Raw genomic sequence first — 12896 nt, forward strand, 5'->3', positions numbered from 1 at the left:
ACTAGAACAATATATTTTGTTGACTTGTGTACTTACATTATCCAGAGAAATAAGCAATTTTAACCAGGACACGGACCAGTTTTATTTTGTAGAAACCATGGAAACACCAAATACGCTTTAATATGCACTCTAAAAAAAAGGTTCTATACGGCACCAAAAATGGTTCTTGGCTCGTAATCATAGGGGAACCTGTTTAAGTGCTATATAGCACCAATTTTGGTGCTTCAGTGGTTCTTCAGCGGTTCTTCAGCAGTTCTTCAGTGTTTCTTCAGAGGTTCTTCACCGGTTCTTTGACTAAGGTGCTATATAGCACCGCTACCATATACAGAACATGTTAAGATATGGTGCTATATAGCACCAAAAGTGGTTCCTCTATGATTACGACGAAGAACCATTTTTCGTGCCATATAGAACCTTTTTGTTTTTAGAGTGTATGATGTGTTTTATTAGACTGGTGAGCAGCTGTTTGGATCATTAATCGAAAGAAAACATAAAACTAATCTAAAAACTAAACTAAACCACAGTTAGTCTTATTGTTTACCATACCTAATATCAATCTCTTACTGCAGTGTGAACAAGTGTCTCATAGACGCCGCGGAGCGAACGCACAGAGTAGCATTATAACACAACTTTAACACACTCAAATATATGTAATATAATAAACAGCGCTGCACTACCCCACACACACATGAGCGGAAGAAGCAGAAGCGCTCGTCTGCGGCAGAATAAAAGCATCAAGCTACACTTCTGTTTTGAATAAGTGACCTCTAGCGGCGAAAAATTACATATTGTGGCTTAAACATGCATACTATCTGCACTCTCACTGTAACTGAACATTGAGTCCCAAACAGACACGTGCAGTTTCTTGAACCCAGACGTTACTTTATGCAGTCACTTAGCACTGTCTGCCTGAGTTCAATTATTCATGACGCTTGCTCAGTCGCCATTATATGTGATGGGAAATAACTGCTCTCACGGAAAGAAGGATGTCTGTGGAGGTCAAGAGCTAAATAGAGTGCTGTTGATCAGCCTTTGTTTGCATTATCCACACACGATACATCTGTAAATCGGTTTAGCACTTTATAAGTGGCCTCATCTGTGTAATTATGCAGACGTTTTAGGCCCTCGTTAAACTCACCTGAAGAGTGTCAACTGCTGCGCTTTCAGCATGGCTCTGTTTGTGATCCCGGATTATCTGTTTGTCCGGCCACTGGCAGTGTGTGCGAGTGCTGGCTGGATTTATTTTGGTCAGACGGACGCAGAGAGTACACTGTACACTGTGGGTGTATCTCATGTGGTTCTGAAAAACCTTTAGACAGGAAATTTCATGACCCATGAAAAAAAATTATTATGATGTACACCATTATGTAAAACATGTTTTAAACCTGGGATCAATGTGAGTGTTACACCTCTTTCCAATTTTAAACATATTTTCAAACATCATGAATGATTTGTCATTTAGTGTTTGAAGGGTTGGCACTTTTAACAATCTGCGCTAAATGTTCTTTTTCATAAAAAGGTAAAATCATCTGATATTTTGGGACTCATTGACTTTATATTACGCGACAACCTTCCGTTCTCTCTCTTAACCCATTTGTGCCCACATTTTTCTGAATGGTTTCATGCATATAGTCATGTTAATAGTGTCCTATGTGAACATGTTCTACATTTATTTTCCCCAGGTTTTAGTTTTTTTTCTTGAAAATCGTATTTGAATGTGTGGCAAGGCAACTATAGTTGTATGCACCCCTTCAATGTCAAATTTGACTAGGAGAACATTTGGCATCTAACTCAAAATAACAGTTTTCAACAGATCAATCTTTATTCATAAACAAATTAGTATAAAAGTCGAAGAACATTCGATGCAAACTCAAAAAAGCTGCATCTATCTTATAATCTGTTGAATATGAAAATACAACAAACAACAAATACATTTGTCTTAAAGTGGTGGAACAAGAGCAGAACAAAGTGCAGCCATTGAGTTGCCCTAACAGGGCATTGTGTATCAAAAAGTTAAATGAAAATAAATTGATATAATGATGAAAAAATTACATCTATATAACAAAAATAAATAAATAAATAGTCCCATAATATTCAATGGCTAACTATAGTAGGTGATTTCATATAATAATATAAATGTAAACTCATTACTTGTCTGAATTTCCACATTATAATGAAATCGTAAGCTACTAGTCATAAAAACAATAAGGGCCCTTACAAGACATAATATCATAAAATATTATATTTTTCCGAATTAAGGTCTACTGTACAGTAGAGATGTCAGTTAAAGGTTTAAGTTATGTTTTAAGTGGGATATTATGAAAGCAAAAAGCACTAAAGACCAAAAACCTTGATTTATTAACCTGTTAACACAGTATACCCCATTTCCCCATTATATGTTCTTACAAGGCATTTGCCCACCGCAACTATAGTTGCTACTTGGACTTTTTGACTAAGTGTACAAAAAACTATAGATCTGTTTTAAGAATTGTTTTGTTTGGATGATTCTAGAGACCTTCACGATTATGTAGATATATATATGTCAACAAAAATGCTTATTAGTAACATGAAAATAACCTTTGTTTGGGAGGGTTTGCCTTTGTTATGCTTCCTGGAAGTAGGGGGAGGAAGTTGGCAGTCTCATGAGACAGGAAGGAAGTTAATACCTTATTTTTCCTCTTGAAATCCTTTATTTGGTTGTTTTCTTGCATGTCATTGAGATTAAAAACATGGATACTATCTAGAAAAATACTGACAAAAGGAAAATGACAACTATACACTGCGGCTACTATAGTTGCCGGTGGGCTTAAATGGGTTAAATCCAACATGGCAGTTCATCGCCTGGCCACTAGAGACAGGCTCCAAAGGCAGTCAATCCCATAGACCCACATGTTAAAATGCCCAAGTTTACAGCAGAAAAAAATGTTTACTGCCTGGTGGTTTTGGTCTATATAGCTAATTTTGCCCTTCATGGCAATTGTGAGGGGGGTACATTTTGTTTTATAACTCATCCGTTTAAATTATATTAAGCCTTAAAGTTCTTGACGATGTTTACAGTAAAACATTGTGATGATATCGTCGTTTGGGGGGGGGGTAATTTTGGTAAATAGGTAGATAATATACTATATCTCTTTACATAAATACTATTTTCTACTTAAAAACTATCATTTCGTTATTTTTACTAACCCAAATAATGACTCATCCGCTAGGTTGCATGTGAGGGGGGAAAAATAGCTTAAGAGTTGAGCTCTTTATATTTTAATATATCTCTTTACATAAATACTATTTTCTACTTTTAAAAATTAATTTCGTTATTTTACTAACACAGTGTTTAGTTTGTGAAGCTGTTCCACGTGAATATTACCACAGGAGTGAAGCACAAAGCTTTGTTTAGCCTAGAAAGGAAATAATGGTCAGAGAGCTCTTTTTCATTCTGCCTTGCGATCTGGATCTGGTCAATCGATTTTCCGTGAATTTTAACAATAGGCCTAGTCCATTTTATCCCAATGGACATGGACATCTCGTTTCTTTTCCCAAATCTTCACTCGCGTCGCACCCATGTTCTTCCTTTCGTTTGCTTATAATTAAGTCTATTATAACTATTCACATCCTTTACTGTGGGAAAGTATAAAAACACTGTAAGACGAAAACCTTTTTACTTCAAATTTTATTTAATATCGTTTGTTCTTGTTATTAAACTTAGTAATGCGCGTCAAGTTTGGTTTATTTGAAAAGCGCATTTCACACACGCCGGTGATTTTAGTTTTGTTTTCTCTGGCAGTGAATAATCAAACATTGCCTAAATGTCTTGACCCCGTGGAAGATAAAATCCGCTCTTCAGACCTTTTACAAACAGTGTTGCCTTGCAACATCAGGAGAAAACATGAAGATGAAGATATTCGAGAAGGTCTATCCAGCTTGTGTCCCACATTCCTCTCAAAGCGCAGAGTGTAAATGATGCATCTTTGCGGGGAAATAGTATGAATCAAATATTTTTCTAACTAATATTTAATTTTCTTATATTCTTGAGTTAACCATTATTTACTGAAAATCGTTTAAATGTTGAATAGGCTGTGTTGTTTCACTGACGGAAGTGCTAAAATAAACAGGCATGCTTATGGATGTTTCAGCCTCAAATGATTTCCAAATGTAGGCTATATATATATATCTGGCATAGATTACAGTATTTAAAATAGCATATATGCATTAGTTACATTCTCAATTTAATTTACAGAACAATCCCTGCTAAGTTTTTAGTTTAACTAATACTATAGAAGCGGATTAGTGTGTGTCGCACTCGCAATGGGGGCGTGGCATCACGATGGACGATGATATCGGCACAACCCTACTGAACGCTACTCCAGAGAGGAATCCTTTTATTTTTTATATTTATAAATGTGTGTGTGCTGCTGCGCATCCCTGTGTGTGTAATAATCAGAGTGTATGTGCGTTGTGCACCGCCTATAGGCTCATATTGCTACACACCCTTTAAATAACACAAAAAATACTGCGCTATTGACTTTAGAGCAGGTTTTTGTTGGTCAATGGCGCAGTCGTTTTCAGTTCCTCAAAATATCAACGCGCCAACAATGCTCCTGAACACACCTGGTTTTCAGACCAGATGCCCATGGGCGTACAGATGGGCACGAGTGCATTTGCTATTTAAACAACATGGCCCTGGACGTGAAAATGATAACTGCGTCGGGCTGAAACTAGCAAAAACACTTTATTTAAATATTTTTAGTAGTGTAAATTTAGCTAGCTAAAACTAGCTAAGTCAGCAAATGCTAATTGGTAACACAATGCTTTGCTAATAATAGCATAGCAATTAAACACTAGTAAACTTAACATTAATCAACATTATAAAACACATAATATCATTTTTGCATTTACTCTACCTTTCAAGTGCCATGGCAATATATGCTGGGAAATAGCCCAGTTTCAGGTAAATTTAAGTTTGTCTAAATTAAAAGAGTCAATTAAATAATTCAGATGACTTAAAATGTGTCAGTTTCATGAACTCAAAAGAAAAAGAAAGTTCAAACAAAATTTTTAATTTGAGTTTGCCCTACTCAAACCAATTAATTATTGTACAGTGCACGTCCATTGTTTTATACAGTCAGCGCTTTATACACAAGACTCCTCCATGATTTTATTTTGTGTTTTATGCCTTTATTTTCAGCATGAGTTTGCATGTTGCACAAAAGTTTAAAAAAAAATATTTAAAAGGAGTGAAGCATTTGTTTTTTTTAAATTTTTTATTAAGAAATAATAAAAGATGATGCCAAATTATTTGTTTTCTTTTCAAGATTTTAATTTCTTCAATGGGGCTTTTTTTCTTCACTATGATGTCAGGAAAAAAATGACATGAATTTTAGTAAAAAAAAAAAAAGTACCATGCTAATCAAACAAAAGTGTGTTGAGAAGTCATTGTATGCATGATTTGCTTTTTATTGTTTTTCTGAATAAATGGATGGATTCTGTGGACATTGGCCCATATGCTTTGAGATGCAACACATTTCTCGTGCTCTCTAAAGCGGCACAAACGCTAACTTTGTCCTCCAATGCCGACACAATCACGGCATGATGCCTGAGCCACTGGCAGTTAAGCTTTAGAGGTATGCAGTCGGGTACCATCTGATGCAGAAATGCATAATAAATTGAATTATGGTTTTTAGATAAACATTTTATTTATTCATGATGTGGGGAATGGACTCGCGCTTTTGATTTAGCATTTGAAAGGTCCTCTAAGAAGTCCTGGTCTATCAGCTGGATTAGAGAATAGGGAAGTTGACAGAAGCTCATTGGAGAGAAAAAGGAGAGAGAAATAGAGTTCATTAGTTAAAATAATGCAGGCAGACTGGTCTATATCCGTGATGTCAGCCTAGCTAAACGGTGCAGAAGTTCAAGGCTCTGTACCAAACTAAAGACTTTAAACACTGTGGCTCTGCTGTGCTTTTAAGGTTTGCTTTGTTTGTTTGCATGGGCCGGGATCATCTGTTTGTCTAAGCAATGGCGGGTGGGCCAGTGTTCATGAAACCTAAACTCTGGAACATCTTATACTGACACCTATCTGACTGTCTTGACACACTTTTTTGATTGGGAATGGAAATATAGACAGACTATGCAGGAGAGAATGTTGTATGTTGTTCAGACAGATGCAGTTATTGCACTGCAAGCACTCTGTGTGTGTGTGTGTGTGTGTGTTTAATGGACTCTTGTTACTGATGTTCCAGGCACAGAAAGCGCTCCAACAGTAGCTCTTCCAGAGGGTCCGGTCACAAGAGGCGGAGCCGAAGCACAGACAGGGGGCGGAACCATAGGTCCCACAGATCTCAATCCCGCAGCCGAAATAAGAGGTAAGGCACACTGATTAATATAATGAGTTATGTTAAAGCTGTCCGTTTGTCTGGCTATCACCAGACCAAGCTCAGCTTAAGGTTGAACATTGGTCTGGGGAGTCTGCTCTGTATTTTCTACTGCACAAGAGGCGTGATCAACGAGCATAATCCAAATGGCTCTGTATGCAGTTGGATAGTCCTTCAACCAATCAAACCATAAGAGGCGTGATCAACGGGCATCGATCCATCGTTTCTCTAGCCATCATCTAGTTAAACCCTCCAATAGCGCGCCAGGTCGATAAGCTAGTCTGTGATTGGTTCTCGCAAAAGTGTAACAGAAGCAGTAGAAATGAATGTACATGTTTCCAGACTGAGTTGCAGGGCGAAATCAAATCGCCAGCAGATCAGGCTGGGTTTACCCAGTCTAGCAGTCTGTAACTTTTGTTAGAAATGATCCAAAATCACATTTTTGAGCAAGTACACATAACCAGCCACTGTTCAAAACGATCTCCTTACCTTAGCCCGATTCACAACGGTAAGCTTGTAATAATGTGTTATAATCTGAGTAGGGATGCACCGGTTGACCGGCCAAAAACCGGAACCGGATTTCTTTGTATTTTTCTGCCGATTTATCTGGAAGTGCGCCCGCGTGCACATACGCCTATATTGCAATCATTTGCGAACATGTCACTTGTGTGTTACAAACGGAAACTGGAGAACTGAGGGAAGAGACGAGATGCTGAAGGGAATGAAGAGCCGCTTTCCTGCGCGAGCTGAAGTTGCGCGAGCTGAAGTTGCGCGAGCTTACCTCTCTGCGCCTGCACAAGCAGATAGTGAGCGTTTGTTCAGCTCAGCTTCTCACGTGTTGGATCAGATGAGAACGAAACAGACTAACTTGTGAAAAAGCAGAAATACTTATTTTTGTAGCCTAAAGAAGAACATGCATGCACTTTAGAAATAAAATACTATCAGTTCTGTAGCCTATAGGATGATCATTTTTATTTGGTTACACTTTAGAATAATGGTCATTAGTTAACATCAGTTAACTACATTAGTTATCATTTAACTAATAATGAACTGCACTTATAAAGTGTTTATTAATCTTTGTTAATGTTAATTTCAACATTTACTAATGAGAGATAACTGCATGATTAAAATCTTGTTAACGTTAGTTAATGCAGTGTGAACTAACATGAACAAACCATGAACAGCTGGATTTATATTAACTAACGTTAACAAAGATGAACAAATACAGTAACAAATGCACTGCTCATGGTTAGTTCATGATAGTTAATACATTAACTAATGTTAACTAATGACCATTATTCTAAAGTGTTACCTTTTATTTTACCTTAAAATTACATTGACTTAATTTGATTTAAAAAGCACCTGCTGTAGCATCTTAGTTTTTTTCGTTGCACTAAACATTATTTGATTTAACATTTTGGAACAATTAAATACTTTGGTTTTATTTAATTTCAATGGGAAAGACTTTTTTCCATATACTGAATTTAAAAACAAATGCTGATTTAAGTAACATCTTTGTTTGGATTGCAGAGTATGCAGTTGTTGCCTTTAATTTCATCTTTCAGCCTTTTAATTTCCAATTCAATTTCCCGTTAATTTCAGATTGCGGACTTGTTTTCATTAGCCAAAAGCCAATTTAGCCTGTTAAATACCAAATAAACATCTTGTTCATGTATACTTTCATTATTTTATTGTGTAAAAAAAATAAATCGGAAATTGGTATTGGAATCGGCCAGTTTTCTTGAAAAAAATCGGTATCGGAATCAGCCATGTAAAATCATGATCGGTGCATCACTAAATTTGAGTGGTACTGGTAGCTTTCCGTGGGAAATTCGAGCATGGCGCAGTTCGTCTTTGCGTCATTACATAAAGAAGGAGTCCGGCTAGTAGTAGTATCGCATGTAAGGATGCTGCAGGTAGCCTTTTCTCACAGCAGCTGGAATAATTAAACATCATTTTGATGGCGGATTGTAATCCAGAAACGACTAAACGACAATCATCAGTGACACCTGGAGATTCACCCATAGTCAAAAGCAAAAGATTAGACTGGACAGAAATTAAAATCTACATGTAAAGGCCCTTTCACACCGGACGCGGAACGAAAAAGCGAAGCAGAAAAACGAATATTTCATGTGCGAATAGTTCGCGTCAAAACCATTCACATCAGCCACGACGAGAGTTTGCGACGTCTGTGACGTTTCAGAGCTCCAACATCCCAAAACATTTGCGGCGACAGCTGAGAAAACACGGACACTTCATCATCCAGTGAAGATGAGCTTTTCATTTTATTTAAAAGACAGAGAAGAAGGTTTTGGGTGCACCCAGTCTTAAAGAACAGAGAGTCTGAAGGGGAGTATGCTAATCTTCTACAGGAGCTAAAACTTTATCATGGCCGGTTCCGCACTTACTTCAAATGTCCGTGGGACAATTTGTGGAGCTCGAGAGAGACAGTAGCACCGCATCTCTGACGAGACAAACACACACTTCAGGAACCAATCGATCCGGAGCAGCTGTTTCCAGTTGTGTTATCAGTTGAGTCACAATGTAAACATTTAAGTGCCACAGTCGTACTGATGGAAAAACATTCACTTTCTATAGTCGCGGACACAATTAGGTTAGAAAAAACTCAAAAGGTTTTAACTCAAAAGGTTATGTTATCGTTGTCTGTAGCCTACAGTGGGCAAACACATCTGCATTTGTACACCTGTACAGCTGTAATCTCATGAGAAATGCGATACCTGCCAAGGTTAGTGTTGATTGAATAGCTAATGACATCAACTGGACATTTCGTCACCTTTGTTTCCTTGTATGTGATTGGTTTAAGCCTTTTCTGTCGCTGCGAGTGTTTAAAAAAAAATCGACATCGAAACGGAAAAAATACACATTGTTTTTTCGCCACAGCACATTCGCGTTCGGTGTGGAAGCACTCATTACACAAACACCTGATCAAAAAATAAAACCATCGCGCGAATTACTCGCGCGTCAAAATCGCGTCCAGTGTGAAAGGACCTTAACGATAATACACACTAAATACACACAGTCACGCAATGCTGATGTTATTAACATTAACAATTTGAGAGCAAAGTATAACTATAACAATAATTTGCACGGTTTTACTAAGCGATCGTTAGATTTAATCACCACTAGTAGCGTGATTTATTGTAATGCTTTTTTTCTTAGTTGGTCAGAACAACAGTGGCAAGTAACTGTGCAGACATGTTACTTGTTCTGATGACATTTTCCGGTGCAACTTATTTTGGTCGTACTTGACGATGCACAACCCAAGTAAAGATGATAACTCTGTAAATAACTGCAATTGCAGGTTTCAAACAGAGATGGCGACAAAGAGGCAAAACGTACGGACTGCTGCTTTAATAGTTGCTCCTTAATGCTGGTGGAATTAAAGGTAGGGTAGGTAACACTTTTGTTATACTGGTTGAAACTCTTCACATCCTGATAGCAATCAATAATAGGGGTGTAAGAAAATATCGATGCACGTGAATATCGCGATATTATGTTTGGCGAGACTTTATCGATTCTCAAAAACACTGTATCGATATTTATATATTTATTTGTTTACATCCAAGATTCGTGGCTTTGTGTTCGGTTTAAACCACAGACTGTATAAAATCCAACCGCTAGAGGTCAGTGTTAACTCAGAACGTAACTGACGCGGAGCCGGAGAAGCGCAAGGTGAAGGTTCGTGCATCGCTAGTGTTAGCATTAGCAAACCCAGCTCACAAGACGATAGAATTATTCCGCTCCTGCGGTATACAGAGATGAACTGTGGACTCATTATGGCTACAGCCACTAAGGAAATCGTAATTTTGTTTGCAAAATAAGCCAAGTTAAAATCCAATACTCGGGAAACGCATTGAATCTGAGAGCTCGCTTAACATCCCGACGGCATCCGAGCTGCTGAGAAGCGTTTCGATAGAATATGTTCAGCACATTTTCCTCTCAGTAACAAAATAAACACAACAAAATTGACATCGCTGGCAGCAGAACGAAAGCATCTGATCATAGCGATGTGGATATGGATGCACCAGCTCTGCAGTTTAAAGCAAACAGCTTTACAGTATTAAATATATAAACAGTCATTGAGTCATGGAATGGACTATGCGCTTTCTGTTGTAAATAGTTTAGAAATTAAAAACCGCTATACTGTGAACCTTTAAAACATAAAGAATTCTGCACTTTACTATTTCCCTTTACTTAGATTGCACAAAATTGTGATTAGTGATATAAATACTGTATTAATTAAATAAAATAGTTACTTGTCAGGTTTTATGCATATGGTTGTTCTTTATTCTTTTAAATTAGATCTTTCTAAAAAAATATATAAACAATATATCGTATCGTAACCCCTGTATCGTGATACACATTGTATCGCCAGATTCTTGGCAATACACAGCCCTAATCAATAATAGAAGTGATCTAAGTATTATGTAAACGTGTAAATATATATATTTTGTGACCAAGTAGCCGATGTTGCCTGCACACTGAAAAAATGCAATCAGAAAAATGGCTTTGGAGACGCTCTGAAGGGAGGCTGCTTTCAAAGCTAACTTGCTATTGCTAGCCTCTGCGAAATTGCTTACTCTACCTATAATGTAAAAATACTTTACTATTTTAAACAGTTTTGAGCAGGCAACTTCTGACCATTATATAATGCAAAGGAAAAAACAGTCGGCGGGCCCGGCGCATGGTCCAAAAGGGTTGTACCAAGTCTCTTAATGAGTCATGGGGGTGTTTTAGGCATAACGTGCAATAAACATAATTTTCACTCGCACCATGCTGGAATTTGCAAGTGGAAAGATTGAACGCTTCTCCAGAGAGGAATAATTTTATTTCTTAATATTTAAACATTTGTGCGTCCCTGTGTGTGTAATAAGCAGAGTGTGCGCACGTTGTGCACCCGCCTATAGGCTCATATTATATCTACTGCGCTATTGACTTTAGAGCAGGTTTTTGTTGGTCAATGGCGCAGTCGTTTTCAGTTCCTCAAAATATCAACGCGCCTGAACTAGGGTTGGGTACCATTCACATTTTAACCGGTACCGGTACCTGAAATTCGGTACCGGTACCCAACCCTAGTTTTAGGATGTTTACATAAATAACTGTATAGAACCTGTAAGTCATTTATAAAAGTGTTATTGATATTATTCCAGAGCTGCCCTGGTCGCAGTCTGCCATCTGCTGTCTGCCGTGATGTTTGATTACTGTAATATTTACTAGTAAATAGTAGGCTACTAGCTACTTAATGTAATTCATAAAAACTAAGTTTTTCTTCTTAATTTCATTTCTATGAAAAGATTTCCTACAAATTATGTGTTATGTATTTTCTGGTAATCAAATGAAGACATAAAACATTCATTTAATTTATCTTTTAATTTAATTAAACTTTTTTTTGTCAAACAAAGTGCTGCACAACTGAGCTTTATATGGTTAAAATTAAAACATGAAGAAAAAATGTAATTTTTTTTTTTTTTAAACGTAAAAAAAATTAAGTTTTGATCATTTATTATTATTACATTAGTGTAAGTATTATTATTACATTGAGAATTATTTAAATTCTACTGTACAACAGTAATTTATTTGTCAAGTTAGCCGAACCTTTATTTTGACGGGTTGCCGTGAATTTGGGTTTCTGTGTGTTTATGATATGACGGTCGTTTTTCTCAAATGAAACGGTAAAATGCTCATGAAGTGACTCAGTGGCTCTGGAGATGACGTTCGTGCGTTCATGTCCTCATATGAGAGGCAGAGATGGAAACATGCGACCGTCACGGCGATTCTGAGTGTGTGTGTGTGTGTGTGTGTGTGTGTGTGTGAGTGAGGTAAACCCATAGTAGACTGTAAAGTGCACGTCTATGGCATTCATTCGCTCAGAGACACACATGATTCATATTTAAATGGTCTTTTCACGGTTTAATATTTACAGACACTAGTCTATATCACAATATGCATTCTCAGGTACCGAAATCTGATTTACACATTGATTTAATGTGAATCGGTACTCGGTAGTACCGACGTAATTCGGTCGGTGCCCTTAAAAGTACAGAGTTCGGTACCCAACCCTAGCCTGAACACACCTGTTTTTCAGACCAGACGCCCATGGGCGCACAGATGGGCACGAGTGCATTTGCTATTTAAACAACGTGGCGCTGGATGTAAAAATGAGAACTGCGTCGAGCTGAAACTAGCAAAAAACACTTGCGTCATATCTGACGTTGCATTGCGCCGGGTGTATGATAGAAGAGTGTTGTCAATATGTCAAAGAGACGCTGTTTTTTTTTCCACCACGTTTCCAAAACTCATTTGTTTGACCCTCCTAAGGCAGACGAACTTAGAGTGGTTCAAATTAATTTTAAACACTGTTCCTGAACATTCATGCGCTGCACATTTGATGGAGAACAGCTTCCAGAAACTAAGAGAGTACAATGCAGGCTATGCACAGAATCTTCTCCTGAAATGGAGCAGTTCCCACTTTGTCGAGACAATCTGTTGTTTGTGGATCACAACTTG

At 37.5% G+C, this 12896-nt stretch overlaps 1 protein-coding gene across 1 annotated transcript in view; it reads left to right on the forward strand.

Moving 5' to 3' along the window:
• rsrc1 (arginine/serine-rich coiled-coil 1) overlaps positions 1–12896 on the forward strand; it is a 208676-nt gene that overhangs the window by 1882 nt on the left and 193898 nt on the right. Inside the window, exon 3 of the mRNA XM_079823893.1 lies at positions 6237–6359. Within this exon, the coding sequence (XP_079680019.1) occupies positions 6237–6359 (123 nt within the window). The remainder of the gene's footprint in view (positions 1–6236; positions 6360–12896) is intronic.

Source organism: Gobio gobio, assembly GCF_949357685.1.
Source record: "Gobio gobio genome assembly, chromosome: 8".
NCBI lineage: Eukaryota > Metazoa > Chordata > Actinopteri > Cypriniformes > Gobionidae > Gobio > Gobio gobio.